Source organism: Delphinapterus leucas, chromosome 3 (assembly GCF_059928025.1).
Source record: "Delphinapterus leucas isolate spDelLeu-1000000601 "Yukka" chromosome 3, BTC_Dleu_Yukka2, whole genome shotgun sequence".
Classification (NCBI taxonomy): domain Eukaryota; kingdom Metazoa; phylum Chordata; class Mammalia; order Artiodactyla; family Monodontidae; genus Delphinapterus; species Delphinapterus leucas.
The window spans coordinates 44,476,575-44,492,059 of NC_143131.1; the positions used below are offsets into that span (position 1 = coordinate 44,476,575).

General features: G+C 37.2%; 1 protein-coding gene across 9 annotated transcripts in view; it reads right to left on the reverse strand.

Moving 5' to 3' along the window:
• Positions 1 to 15,485, reverse strand: part of SLC38A9 (solute carrier family 38 member 9) — a 106,654-nt gene that overhangs the window by 83,960 nt on the left and 7,209 nt on the right. For 6 of the 9 annotated variants that reach the window (XR_002647912.3, XR_002647913.3, XR_002647910.3 and 3 more), the window contains exon 2: positions 1,361 to 1,508. Coding sequence is in view for 3 of the 9 variants with exons in the window: in XM_022597371.3 (XP_022453079.2) it covers positions 1,361 to 1,473 (113 nt within the window). In the remaining 6 variants the exon portion in view is untranslated. Of the gene's footprint in view, positions 1 to 1,360; positions 1,509 to 15,485 lie in introns of those variants that run through there. The other 3 variants (XM_022597388.2, XM_022597378.2, XM_022597430.2) reach the window with 3 other exon arrangements.

The following is a 15,485-nucleotide window of genomic DNA, read 5'->3' on the forward strand; positions in this document are numbered from 1 at the left end:
GTAATTATTTCTGGTGGCACGACAGGTAACTGTCACCTGTGATCGTTTCAGTCATCAAACCATTTAGGGACCATTTAAGGAAGAAATGTGAGCCACAGTGTTTAGAAAGCTTTCTGTGACACCTTCTGGTAAGATCAGGAAAGTGCAAGCATCAAAACTAAAAAGTGTCAGTGACTAGGAAGAAAATTCTTTCAAGAAATGTTACACTATCAATGTTCTCAGTGATACTAAGGACAATTTTGTGTGGGCAGGAAAAAAAACACTGATTTTGATGACTGCAAGTCAAAAAGTGATTCAGAAGAATTAGACTCTATATGCGAAGAATCAGATTTGTAATATCTTAACCGATATATTTTGTTTATATTTTTATTTTTATAATTACAAGAGTTCTTCTAGTAAACATCAAAATAAAATTCTAAGTCCAAAGAAATTGTTGCATCAGAGGTATGGGTAGCAGTTTATGTATTGTATTAAAAACAACAACAAAAACAACAGGGACTCCCCTGGCGGCGCAGTGGTTAAGACTCTGCACTCCCAATGCAGGGGACCCGGGTTCGATCCCTGGTCAGGGAACTAGATCCCACATGCATGCCGCAACTAAGAGTTTGCATGCCACAACTAAGGAGCCCAGCTGCCACAACAAAGACATGGCGAAACCAAATAAATAATAAATAAATAAATAGTTTAAAAAAAAGCAGCACAACTTATAATCAGCATCTCAGATTTGAAGAAATACTCTACATGTTATTTTAGGTCTCTCAGTAGTATTTTAAAGTTTCTCTCATATAGATTTTGCACATCCTTAAGGCTATTCCTACGTATTTTATCTTTTTCTTCATTATATTTTCTCATCAGAATGCTATTTATTTTTGCCTGTTTTGTAAACAACCACGTTACTGAATTGTCTTATTATTTATAATAATTTTTCCGTGGATTCTTTTGGGTTTTCCAGGTATGCAATGAAATAAATTTTAAACTCTACTTATCTTAAGCTATCTGCTGGAATTTAAGCTCAATGAAGGTAAGGATTACATATTACTTTTACTGTTCTATCCCCAGCACCTCTCATATTACCTTGCACAAATCAGATAATCAATATATATTTGTTAAATGAGTTATATGCATCTTACTTCATAAAACTTCCCAACCACCTCTGACAGACAAGTGGAGTTTAGTATAAAAAGTCAGATATAAGTGAGAAAAGAGTATTTATATTTATTCTCTACCACATACAAACATACAGATCCTGTAAGAAACTGGATATTTTATAATCAAAGTTATATATATTTGGTTATAATTAGTTCTTATTAATAATTAAAAACCTTAATTATAAAATAAATATTTTATTTTAAACACTTACCTTTTGGATCTTATATCTGATGAATCAAACTGGATATTCATAGGTCCAGGATTTATTTCATTATCTACCTCAGGGATGAGAAGATGGCTAGAATCACTATCCATATTTGCCATTTTTTCTCAGACTCTAAGCACTGAAGAAGTCAGTCCTATAATAAATCAGAAAAGAGAAACAATTTAAAGTTTAATTTAAAAAATATTTTATTATTAATAGGTAATATATTTGCATGCATAAGAAATTGAAAAAACACAGGAATTTGCTGAAGATATCTTAATGAGCTACATGCCTAAAATATTTATATTATCAGAAACCTGTTAAGTTGAAATGGAGTTACTGCTTATTTTTCAGCTTAGTAAAAAAGAAGCAGGGCAATCCATTTCCAGTAATAAAATAGATTAGGCTACTTGGACTCATTTTCCTGCAGAAAACAACTAAAAATACTGGATAAAATATTATTATTATTATTTTAAATCAGAGATCTCATACGTTCATTTTATTTTATTTATTTTTTTGTCTGTGAAATATATTAAAACTTTGCTGATGACAGCTGGAAATCAAAACATTAAAACTTTTAACATAATAAAATAGCTGTGTTTGTGAAGATCTTTTAAAAGTTTCCTAAACCAATAAGAGAGAAAAATTAAAAAGTAGTGAATATAATACAAATTAAACATCAATTGAAAATAGGAGTCAGTGTGTTAAAAAAAAATTAAGAGGTTGGTCAGGTATAAAGGAAGTCATCTTAAATTTCTAATACTGTTACAGTATGTACAGCACAGCTGAGGTAGGGTGATGGACAATATGACCTCTTGAAGCCCTTTACAATCTTTTTGTTGTTGTTATTTTTTTTAATTTAATTTAATTTATTCTTTTATACAGCAGGTTGGATACAATATTTTTTTTTAATTTTTGAAAAGCACCTTTTAGTAAGGAAAAGCCAGCCATTTGCAGGTGAATTTAAGGAACCTACAAAGTAAGTAGCTCAAAGAAGTTGCTTCTGCTCTGAGGGTATTTGCTGTGCCAGGAGAAACTGGGCTGAGGTTTTCAAGACCTTGTGAAGTATTAAGAAAATAGAAGACAAAACCCAAGATTCACCCAAAGTAAGGAACGACTGTAGTAAGAAATCATCTCCTCTCCCTACTTCCCATACAGCTGGGACTACAAAGAACTTTACCATCAGATTAGGAGTTAACAAGAAGTAAAAGTGCCTCACTCCCTCACAAAGCAATAACAAACAAGTTTTCTTGACAATGGCTACAGCCTGTATATGTGTGTGTGTGTGTGTGTGTGTGTGCGCGCGCGTGCTTGAGGGAAATATTATATAACACAAACTGCACCTCATGTGGATTTGCAAGGTGATCAAAGAACACTTAAACCTGTGAATATAATTTCAGGTTACTTGCTTGGTAGAGTTTATAGGCAATTGGCCAAAGCAAATGTAAATCTTTTCTATGAGGATACAGAAAAGATTGATCCTAGGCCTCAAAAGACTTGCTAACAATCTTTCAAGAACAATGAACAGTACATAGTCAAAAATAACCTAGCATATAAAGAAACAAAGTACTATTAGTGAGAACCAGAAGAAACAGCAGAAGCAGATCCACAAAGGCTTCAACTATAGGGATATCAGAATAATATTATAAAATAATTATGCTTCCTATGTTTAAACAAATAAAGGAAAAAGTGGACATTTTCAAAAAGTAACAGCATATTTGAAAAGGACCAGAATGAATGTTTAGGCCTAAATAAAAAAAGAAAAAATATAGTAACACAAAATGTAACAGCCAAAATTTAAAACTCAATGGATGCATTTTAAAGTTGAAGAGAGGGCGTTGGCAACATGGTAGAATAAGAAGCTACCTTTATCTTTCCCCTTCAACCAGTAAACCAGTAAAACATCCACAACACAACAAAGGTGCCTCTGCCCAACATACTAGGATGCTGGAGAATCCCACACATCTGTACATCTACAAGTGAGTGGACTGGAACACACAGAGGAGGGGAACTGAGGGAGGGAGAAACCAAGGGAAGAGCAAAGGCAGTGCCTGTAATCCTACCCCTCTGGCTACAGCAGCTGAGACTGCAGCCCCAGAGTACTGGGTAGCAGCAGGGGAGGCAGGGCACATGACTCCTGCCTCAACAGCCCCCATGGCCACAGAGGCAGAGATGTAGAACCTTACAACACTGAAAACAGCAAAAGTGCCCATGCAATCCTGGCTCTTCTTCCCTTTCGTCTCCCTCCTCCCTGCAGTGTTAGAGCCTGTGACTCAGGAGATCCTGGATGCGAAGGACGAGTCCACCGTCCTGGCTGATGATGCCAGTGACAGTAGCAGAAGCAATGCACCAACAACCCTGGAGGCACAAGAAGCAATAATGAGGACCCAGGGTAATGCCACTAACAGAGGTGATGGACGATGGAGAGTAAGGGCTCAAATATAACCAGAGTTGGCTCAGGTAAGAAAAACCAAAAGATTGTGCTATAGCACCACCTACTGGAAAGAAAAAGAAAGGCCTCAATTTCTAATCTGTTTAACTCATTATAATCAAAAAAAAATGTAAAAAAAAAAAAAGTGCCTGTGGAGAAACAGCTCAAATGTGCCTGCGGAGAAACAGCTCAAGTGTGCCTGCAGAGAAACAGCTCATCAGGCACCATGAACCACAGTAACAGTGCACTACAAAAAGAAAATGACAATTCTCCAGGAACCAAACATAAAGTCATGCAATATTGTGATCTAATTGATAGAGAATTCAAAATAGCTGTTATGAAGACACTCGACAAGCTACAAGTTTTCTTGTAGAAAGGCAGTTTCAATGAGCTCAGGAATAAAATTAATGAACAGAAGTAACAAAGAGACTGAAACTAAAAAAGACCTAAACGGAAATTCTAGAGCTGAAGAATTCAATAAATGAGATGAAGAATGAATTAGAAAGCAATGGAAATAGAGCAGACCAAATGGAAGAGAGAATTGGCAAGCTTGAAGACAGAAATCTAGAAATGATACAAGAGCAAAGAGAAATAAGATTTTTTTTTTTTTAATGAGGAAATTCTACAAGAGCTATCCGATTCTTTTAGGAAGGGCAACATTAGGGTAGTGGGTATCCCAGAAGAGAGAAGGGAACAGAGTTTACTTAAAGAAATAATAGCTGAGAACTTCCCAAACCTGGGGAAGGAATTGGATATACAAATCTATGAAGCTAAGAGAACACCTAATTACCTCAATGCAAAGAGACACATTATATTAAAGTCATCAAAAGTCAATACAGGGCTTCCCTGGTGGCGCAGTGGTTGAGAGTCCGCCGGCCGATGCAGGGGACACGGGTTCGTGCCCCGGTCTGGGAAGATCCCACATGCCGCGGAGCGGCTGGGCCCGTGAGCCATGGCCGCTGAGCCTGCGCGTCCGGAGCCTGTGCTCCGCAACGAGAGAGGCCACAACAGTGAGAGGCCCGCGTATCGCAAAAAAACAAACAAAGAAACAAAACAAAACAAAACAAAAGTCAATACAAAGAAAAAATTTTAAGGGCAGCCAGGGGAAAAAGGATGATAACCTACAAAGGAACCCCCATTTTACTGTCAGCAGATTTCTCACCAGAAACTCTACAGGCCAGGAGGGAGTGGGATTATATTCTCCAAATACCATGAAAGATAAAAACTTTCACCCAAGAATACCCTATCCAGCAAAGTTATCATTCAGATATGAAGGAGAAATAAAGACTTCCCCAGATAAACAAAAGCTGAGGGAGTTCATCAACACTAGACCTGTCTTATAAGAAATGTTGAAAGGAGCTGTTTTACTGGGAACTAAAAGGCAAAAGTACACAGCATTTTGAGTAAGGTGATAAATAGATGAAATCAGAAAATTGCAACTCTTTATTAGAATAGGTTTGTAAACACTTTATTATAGTGTAAAGGTAAAGGGGGGGAATAGAAAAAAATTTCAATTTGGTAACAAACTCACAATATAAAAAGGGATAGTTTGAGACAACAAAAACACAAAAGGGGAAGAGGAAAAGGACAGAATCCATATAGGTAAATGTAGCTAAGATGCTATCAGCAGGGACCTCCCTGGTGGCACAGTGGTTAAGAATCCACCTGCCAATGCAGGGGACATGGGTTCAATCCCTGGTCTGGGAAGATCCCACTTGCCTCAGAACAACTAAGCCCATGCGCCACAACTACTGAGCCTGAGCTCTAGAGCCTGTGAGCCACAACTACTGAAACCCGTGTGCCTAGAGCCCATGCTCCACAACAAGAGAAGCCACCACAAGGAGAAGCCCGTGCACCACAATGAAGAGTAGCCCCTGCTCACTGCAACTAGAGGAAGCCCGTGCCCAGCAACAAAGACCCAGTGCAGCCAAAAATAAATAAGTAAATAAATAAATAAATGAATTTTAAAAAAAGATGCTACCAGCAGAAAACGTACTATTTTACGCATGACAATTTTATACAAACCCAATGGAAACCACAGAACATAAATCCAGAGCAAAGACATGACACATAAAAAAAGAGGAAACTGAGAAGAACATCATAGAAAAACACCAAACCAAAATGGTAGATGGAAACACAAGAAAAAAGAAATAATGGAGATGTAGAGTAACCAGAAAACAAAAGATAAAATGGCAATACTGTCTTCATCTATCAATAATCACCTAATTGTAAATGGACTGAATTCACCAATTCAAAGACACAAAGTGGCTGGATGGGATAATTCATCAAGAAGACATTACAGCAAAGTGATTCAGTTATACATACGTGTGTGTGTGTACACACACACACATACACACAAACATATATTCTTTTTCAGATTCTGTTCCCTTATAGGTATTACAAAATACTGAGTATAGTTCCCTGTGCTATACTTCAATAAAAAATTAAATTAAATTAAAAAAAAGACATCACAGTTACTAATATACATGCACCTAACATAGGAACACCAAAACATATAACACAATTATTAACAGACCTAAAGGGAGAAATTGAGAGCAACACAATAATAGTAGGGGACTTCTAACACCTCACTTACATCAAAGGATAGATCATTCAGACAGGAAGTCAACTGAGAAACAGTGGCCTTAAATGAAACGTTAAACCAGGTGGATTTGATAGATTTGTACAGAACATTCCATCCAAATGCAGAATACACATTCTTCTCAAGTGCACATGAAACTTTCTCAAATGATAGACCATATGTTGGGAAACAAAATAAGTCTCAATAAATTTAACAAGACTGAAATTATATCAAGCATATTTTCCAGTCACCATGGTATGAAACTAGAAATCAACTACAAACAAAAGCTGGAAAATATATGGAGACTAAACAACATGCTACAGAACAACTATTGGGTCAAAGAAGAAGTCAAAAGAGAAATCAAAAATGACCTGAAAATAAATGAAAATGAAAATACATCAAACCAAAATCTTCGGGATGCAACAAAAGTGGTACTAAGAGGGAAGTTTATAGCAATACAGAACTACCTTAAGAAACAAGAAAAATCTGAAATACTTTATCTTTCACCTAAAAAAACTAGAAAAAAGAGAACAAATAAAACCCAAAGTCAGTAGAAGGAGGGAAATAATATTGATCAGAGTGGAAATAAGTGAAATAGACTAAAAAGGCAATAAAAAAGATCAATGAAACCAAGAACTGGTTCTTTGAAAAGATAAACAAACCTTTAGCTAGACATAGTAAGGAAAAAATGCTGATAAATAAAACTACAAATGAAAGAGGAGAAATAACAACAGATACCATAGAAACAAAAAGGATTATAAGAGATTATGAGCAGTCATACACCAACAAATTGGACAACCTAGAAGGGACCAATTCTCAGAATCATACAATCTTCCAAGACTGAATCACAAAGAAATAGAAAATCTGAATAAACCAATCACTAGTACAGAGATTGAAATAGTACTCAAAAAAGCTTCCAAAAACAATAGTCTGGGACCAGACAGCTTCACAGGTGAATTCCATCAAACATTCAAAGAAGATTTAATAACTATCCTTCTCAAACTCTTCCAAAATACCGAAGAGGAGGAAATGCTTCCCAACTCATTTTACGAGGCTAACATCACCCTGACACCAAAATCAGACAGAGACAACATAAAAAAAGAAAAATTATAGCCCAATATCTCCGATGATCATAGATACAAAAATCCTCAACAAAATATTAGCAAACCAAATACATCAATACAGTAAAAAGATTATATGCCATGATCAGGTGGGATTTATTCCAGGCATGCAAGGATGGTTCATTATCTGCAAATCAATCAATGTGATACACCACATTAACAAAATAAAGGATAAAAACCATATGACCTTATCAACGGATGCAGAAAAAGTATCTGACAAGATTCAACACCCATTTATGATAAAAACTCTCAATAAAGTGGGTATAGAAAGAATGTACCTCAACATAATAAAGGTCATATGTGACAAACCCAGCAGCTACACATACTCAATGGTGAAAAACTGAAAGCTATCCTCCTAAATCAGGAACAAGACAAGAATGGCCCCTCTCACCACGCTTATTCAACATAGTATTAAAAGACGGTATCCATCCATCTCCTTCTTCCTACCTCCCTGGATGCTCCCCTGACCCCTGCAGGCAGCATCCTCAGTCCATCCTCACTGCCCCTGGCCACATGATGGGAACAGTGGCGGGTCTTGCATGCATGTCCCTGAACTGGCCTGCATCGGTCAGTCGGGGGAGGCGCCTGTTCCACCTAGGCCAGGGGTCTCAGGTCGAAAGGCAACATTCCGCCAGAGGAAGCGGCGAGAGGGAAGGGGGGGGCGCCCCTTGTAGCACTTCCCGCCTTGGTGCACTGCGTCTCTTCCACACCCTGCCATGGGCCCAGCACACAGGTTGGGATGGGAAAAGGGGAGAGGCAAGTGCAGATGGCGGGGGCATTGGAGGGTAGTCCCACGGATCCCTTTCCTGGGGGAAACTTGGGGCTGGAGGGCAGCAGCAGCATGTGTGTGCTGCTGAACACATCTGTATCCGGGTCCTCTGCCACCCCTGGTGTGAGAAGTGGGCCAGGGGGCCTGGTTGGTGGCGGCCCTTGTGCTTTCTCCCTCTTCTAAAAAAAAAAAAAAAAAAGTCCTAGACAGAGCAAGTAGGCAAGAAAAAGAAATAAAAGGAATAAAAGAAATACAAGGAATCCAAATTGGAAAGGAAGAAGTAAAATTTAATAGTCTGCAGATGATATGATACTATTAATAGAAAATCCTAAGGACACCACCAAAAAACTACTAGAACTCATCAATAAATTTGGTAAAGATGCAGATACAAAATTAATACTCAGAAGTCTGTTGTGTTTCCATACACTAACAATGAACTATCAGAAAGAGAAATTAAGAAAATAATTGGGGGCTTCCCTGGTGGCACAGTGGTTAAGGATCTGCCTGCCAATTCAGCGGACACAGGTTTGAGCCCTGGTCTAGGAAGATCCTACATGCCGCAGAGCAACTAAGCCCGCGAGCCACAACTACTGAAGCCCAAGCACCTAGAGCCCGTGCTCCGCGACAAGAGAAGCCACCACAATGAGAAGTCCGCGCACCACAACAAACAGTAGCCCCCGCTTGCCACAACTAGAGAAAGCCCACATGGAGCAACAAAGATCCAACTCAGCCATAAATAAATAAATAAATATATTAAAAAAAAGAAAATAATTGCCTTTACAATCGCAACAGAAAGAATAAAATACCTAGAAATAAATTTAAAGACACAAATAACTGCAAAGATATTCTGTGCTCATAAATTCAAAGAATTAACATTATTAAAATGTTCATAGGGCTTCCCTGGTGGCACAGTGGTTGAGAGTCCACCTGCCGATGCAGGGGACACGGGTTCGTGCCCCGGTCCGGGAAGATCCCACATGCCGCGGAGCAGCTAGGCCCGTGAGCCATGGCCACTGAGCCTGCGTGTCTGGAGCCTGTGCTCCACAACGGGAGAGGCCACAACAGTGAGAGGCCTGCGTACCACAAAAAAAAAAAAAAAAAAAAAAAAAAAAGGGCAGAGGAGATAAACAGACATTTTCCAAAGAAGACATATGGGTGGCCAATAGGCACATGAAAAGATGTTCAACATCATCAATTATTAGGGATTATTAGGGATCAAAACCACAGTAAGATATCACCTCACACCCATTTGAATGGTTATTATCAAAAAGGCAAGAAATAACACGTGTTGGTGAGGATGTAGATATAAGGGAACACTTACACACTGTCGGTGGGAATGTAAACTGGTGCAGCCACTATGGAAAACAGTATGGAGATTCCTCAAAAATTTAAGAATGGAAGTAGCATATGATCCAGCCATCTCACTTCTTGGTGTTTATCCAAAGAAACACTAATTCAAAAATATATATGCACTCTTATGTTCATCACGGCACTATTTGCAATAGTATTGCAAGAAATATTTCCAAAGTACAGAAACAACCTAAGTGCCCAATAATGAATGAATGGATAAAGAAGGTGTGGCATATACATACGATGAAACACTACTCAGCCATAAAAAAAAGATGAAACCTTGCCATTTATGACAACATGGATGAACCTTGAGGATATTATGTTAAGTGAAATAAGTCAGAGAAATAAATACTGTGTGATTTCACTTATATGTGGAATATAAAAAACAAAACAAATTAAATAAATAAATGAACAAACTAAACAAAAACAAATACATGGATACTGAGAATACTGAGTAGTGGTTATCAGAGGGAAAGGGGCAGAGAGAAGGGTAAAGGGGGTCAACTGTATGGTGATGGATGGAAAGTAAATTTTTGGTGGTGAGCACACTGTAGGGTATACAGAAGTAGAAATATAATGAACAATTTTATAAGCCAATGGTACCTTAAAAACAAATCTATAAATAATACTAAATAAAATTAGCAACCTTTATTAAAGAAATTGAAGAGAAAATTAATGTGCTAGAAGATACATCAGAAGAAGTTATCTAGAAAGTGGCAAAGAGAGAAAAAAAAAGGCAGAAAATGTGGGAGAGAGGTTAAAAGACAAGAGATAGAATGAGAAGGTCTAACATGCATGTAATTGGTGAACCGGAAAGAGAGGAGATAGCAGAGGTAATATTGAAGAGATAATGGCTTAGGATTTTCGAGAATTCGTAAAAGATAATGATCTGCAGATTCAAGAAGTTTAATGAATTCAAGCAGAATCAATAAACAATATGTTACAGAGTTGGAAAAAAAAATTAAAATTCCAGACCAAAGGGGGAAAAGATCAAGTGAAGTTCTTGGAATTAAAGTGTTCTAAAGCCCTTGTATTGTCCAGATCAACATTACACTTTGATGTGATGTATGGTGTAATTTTAAAGGTAACTAGAAAACAATATATAACTTATAATCTAGGAGAGGGAGAAAGGAGAATGTTAAAAAATAAATGACTTAAAGAAAGGTAAGAAAGGAGAAAAAAATGTAAAAGAAGTAGGACAAATAGAAAGCATAAAATAGATAAGATCCTCCCATTCTTTCTTAAACCCATGCTAATCAGGCTATCTTCCCCATCACTACACAAAACCTACTCTTATTAGACCAATGCCCTCCATACTGGTAAACTCAATTTCTCAGTCTTTAACTTGCTTGCCTTATCAGAAATATTTGCCACAAAGAATCACTCTCTTCCTTAATAAACTGATTCAACAGGGCTTCAGGTTTTTTCTATATCTGTCTGGTCCCTCCTCCTTTTCTGTCTCCTTTGCTCACTGTTAGCTCCTTGTCTCCCTTAAAATTGTAGAGTCTCGGGCTTCCCTGGGTGGCACAGTGGTTAAGGAATCTGCCTGCCAATGCAGGGGATATGGGTTCGATCCCTGGCCTGGGAGGATCCCACATTCCACGGAGCGGCTGAGCCCGTGCACCACAACTGCTGGGACTGCGCTCTGGAGCCTGCGAGCCACAACTGCTGAGCCCGCGTGCCACAATTGCTGAGGCCTGCACACCTAGAGCCCATGCTCTGCAGCAGGAGAGGCCACCGCAATGAGAAGCCTGTGCACCGCAATGAGGGGTGGCCCCTGCTTGCCACAACTAGAGAGGGCCCGCATGCAGCAGCAGAGGCTCAACACAGCCAAAAATAAATACATTTATTAAAAAAAAAAAATTGTAGTCTCAAGGGTCAGTCTTTGTACTCTTCTCTATTTACCTCAATTTTTAGGTAATGTTCTCCAATCTCATGGTTTTAATATCGTCACTTGTGTTATACAATACAGTAGCCACTAGTCACAAGTGATTACTTAAATTTATACTAATTAAAATTAAATTTAAAAAAATTCAGTACCTGAGTCACTCTAGCCACATGTGGCTAGTGGCTACCATATTGCACAGTGTAGGTATAAAACATTTCCATCATTGTAGAAAGTTCTACTGATCTAGATAATGACAAATTTCACATTATATTTCTAGCCAAAACTTCTCTCCTAAATTTCAGACTTGCATATCCAACTACCAACTTAACATCTTTTTAAAAATTGAGATATAATTGACATATAACATTATACTAGTTTTATATGCACAACATAATGATTTGGTATATGTATATATCCAACTTAACATCTTTACTTGGATATAATAGACAAGTGAAACCTGTCAAAAACTGAACTTCTGACTTTTTCCTGAAAAGCTACCCCATGCATTGTTTTCCTGATTTCAGTTAATGGTATCTCCATCCTTCTAGTTGCTCAAGCTAAAATTCTTGGAATCACTCATAACTTCTTTTTCTCAGTCTACATTCAATCCGTTAGGAAATCTTGTTGGCTTTCTTTCAAATATATCCAGACTCTGACTACCATCATTTGTTACCAAGATTTCTACAGTGGAGCTCTCTGTTTGTACCCTTACAGTTTACTTGCCACACAAGCAGGTAGAGTTGTAGAGTGGTATAGTAAGGAATTTGGCCTCATCCAGTTGGTTGTTACAACTGAGGGAAGTGCTATTAGCACCCAGTAGGTAGAGACCAGGGATGCTGCTAAAGATCCTACAATGCACAGGTTAGCTTCCTACAACAAACAATTACCTAGCCAAAAATGTCCTGAGACTGAGAAATCTGCCCTAAGGGGGAAAATAGGAGGCTGTGTTAGCGAAAGATAGGAAGGGACCTTATATGGTAATGGCAGTATTCTATTTCTTTAACTTGATTGTGGTTACATGGCCATTTGCTTCATAATTATTCAATATACGTATGTTCGATGCACTTTTTTGTAGGATGTTGTATTTCACAATTATTAAAAAAAAGGGAACTCCATAAGATGAAGTAAACAGATTTTAACACAAAACCAAGTGCTTTACCTTTTATCCTCAACCTGTAAGTTACTATTATTACCTTCACTTTATAGAAAAGGATACAAAGCGTGGAGAAGGTAAATAACTGACTACAAAGTTAGTAAGTGGCAGAGTTCAAATTCAAGCCTACACATTTTAAGTCCAGAGCCTGTATTCTTTGCCACTATGCTGTGCTGTTTTTCCTGTTCTTTGGCCTTTCCTCCTCTCTTTTATCTTTCACTTTTACTTCTCTTTCTTGTTACAGCCCAGACTACTCAACAAGTATAGTTTTATTATTGCTGTATTTGTTTAACGGAGTTTAATGTCCACTGATCTTATTTTTCTAATTGTAGCATTTACGGCAAAGTAGAAAGAAAATGGGGTTTCTGAGGGAGAGTCCTATATTTGCCACTCACTACCTGTGTAATTTAAGACTAACCATTTAATCTCCACGAGACTATTTTCCCATTTGCAAAATGGAAATAATAACATCCTCTTCACTGGGGTGTTTGAGAATTAAATGACATGATGCATATTATACTTAGTACTTTGTAATGGGAAAATAAATGTTCAAATGTATTATTATTCCTTTCAAAAATCAAATAGGGCTTCCCTGGTGGAGCAATGGTTGAGAGTCCACCTGTCGATGCAGGGTACACGGGTTCGTGCCCCGGTCCGGGAAGATCCCACATGCCACGGAGAGGCTAGGCCCGTGAGCCATGGCTGCTGAGCCTGGGTGTCCGGAGCCTGTGCTCCGCAATGGGAGAGGCCACAACACTGAGAGGCCCGCGTACCGCAAAAACAAAAAACAAAAAACAAACACAAAAAAAATCAAATAAAAATACTTCTTTTTTTTAAAACATATGCAGCCTCTTGAGTTTTTCCCTATTTTTTTTAAATGAAAAATTCTTCTTAGTAACAAAGAGCTAAGCAAATACTGCCAACATGCCACTATTATGTGATAGAGATGTTGGTAACATGTTCTATTCCCCAGCATGTGTTTTCTTTTCTGTTTCTTTCCTTTCCATTTCCCTATTCTGCTCTTCTGTGTTTCTGTTCAACAATTAAGCCAAAGCTCTCATTAACTTAGTTCTACTGAAGATAAATAATGTTAAATAAAAATGTTAAAGTATTACCTTATAAGGTAATAATAGTAATTTTAACAGTAACTTTTCAAAAAAGGCAAAACCATATACAGTTGACCCTTCAACAATGAGGGAGTTAACTGTGCCTCTGCACAGTTGAAAATTGGTGTATAACTTGACAGTCAAGTATCTGCAATTCTGCATCTGTAGATTCAACCAATCATGGATGGTGTAGTACTGTAGTACATAATATTGAAAAAAATCCACATATAAGTGGACCTGAACAGTTCAAACCTGTGTTGTTCAAGGTCTACTGTATTACCATTTCCAATCAAGAAGGGCCTTATTTCTGTATCTTATAAAGAGTATGAACATAAAAATGATGATCTATTCTAAGATGAGACAACTAAAATACTGAGTAATGGTAAACTCTGAACAATATATTCATCCAACAAGTTCTCAATGAGCCTCTACAATGTACTGGGGTACTGAGAAAAACAGAAAAAAAAAAAAGTCATGGTCCCTATCCTCAACAAACTTAAAAAATATAATTTATGAAGTCAAGAAGTCAGGTAATTTGTCCTAAATCACTTAAATAATAAAACCAAGCAGGATGCTAATAAACGATTATGATTTTCTGTTCTTCATTTCACTTTTAGCTCATATCTACACCACTTGCTAGTCGTGGCTCCCAAATTAGCTCTGTAATAGATCAGTGCAAGATTTATTCTTTTAAGGTAAAAAGTTTAGTTGACTATTTGAAACATAGAGCCATATAACATATATATTCAAAAGTGGAGCATCAGAAATGATCTTGAATATAAAGTATACACTGCTCAATAGTAATTGTTACTAAAATCTCACTAAGATAAAAGGAACTGTGAGTAAGCTAAGTAGTTTCATCAGAACAGTTAGTTGATATGCAAAAACAGAAGCCTGATTTTTCAGTTCCTTTTTTAATGTAATAAAACTGATTAATAATTCAGTTGACTTCTTTGGTCTTAAGTTTTAAAACTAAAGGCAGAATTAAGAGTACTTTGATCCACTAATTTACAAGACTAGGATTGACAGTCCTATTAAATATCCTTAGTCTAAAACTGTCAATTTCACTAAATAACTTGAAAAAAGTATCTCCTGGATGTAATGAGTAAAAACATTCTATATAAAATATCAATGAAAAATACATTTTAAATTAAGGTGGGTATCTAAGATCAGCAACATCTCAAGGATGCCCACTCTTGCCAATTTTATTCAACATAATATTGGAAGTCCTAGCCACAGCAATCAGGCAAGAAATAGAAATAAAAGGATTCCAAATTGGAAAGGAAGTAAAAAGGTAACAGTTTGCAGATGACATGAACACTACACATAGAAAATCCTACGATGCCACCAAAAAAGTAGTAGAGCTCAACAATGAATTCAGTAAAGTTGCAGGATACAAAATTAATATACAGAAATCTGTTGCACTTCTATACACTAAAAATGAATTACCAGAAGGGAAATTAAGAAAACAATCCCATTTACCATTGCATCAAAAAGAATAAAATACGTAGGAATAAACCTATCTCAGAAGGCAAAACACCTATACTTGGAAAATTATAAGACACTGATGAAAGAAATTGAAGACAACATAAACAGATGGAAAGGTATACTGTGTTCATGGATTGGAATTAATATTGTTAAAATGACCATACTACCCAAGGCAATCTACAGATTATTGCAATCCCTATAAAAATACCAAGGGCATTTTTCACAGAACCAGAACAAATAATTT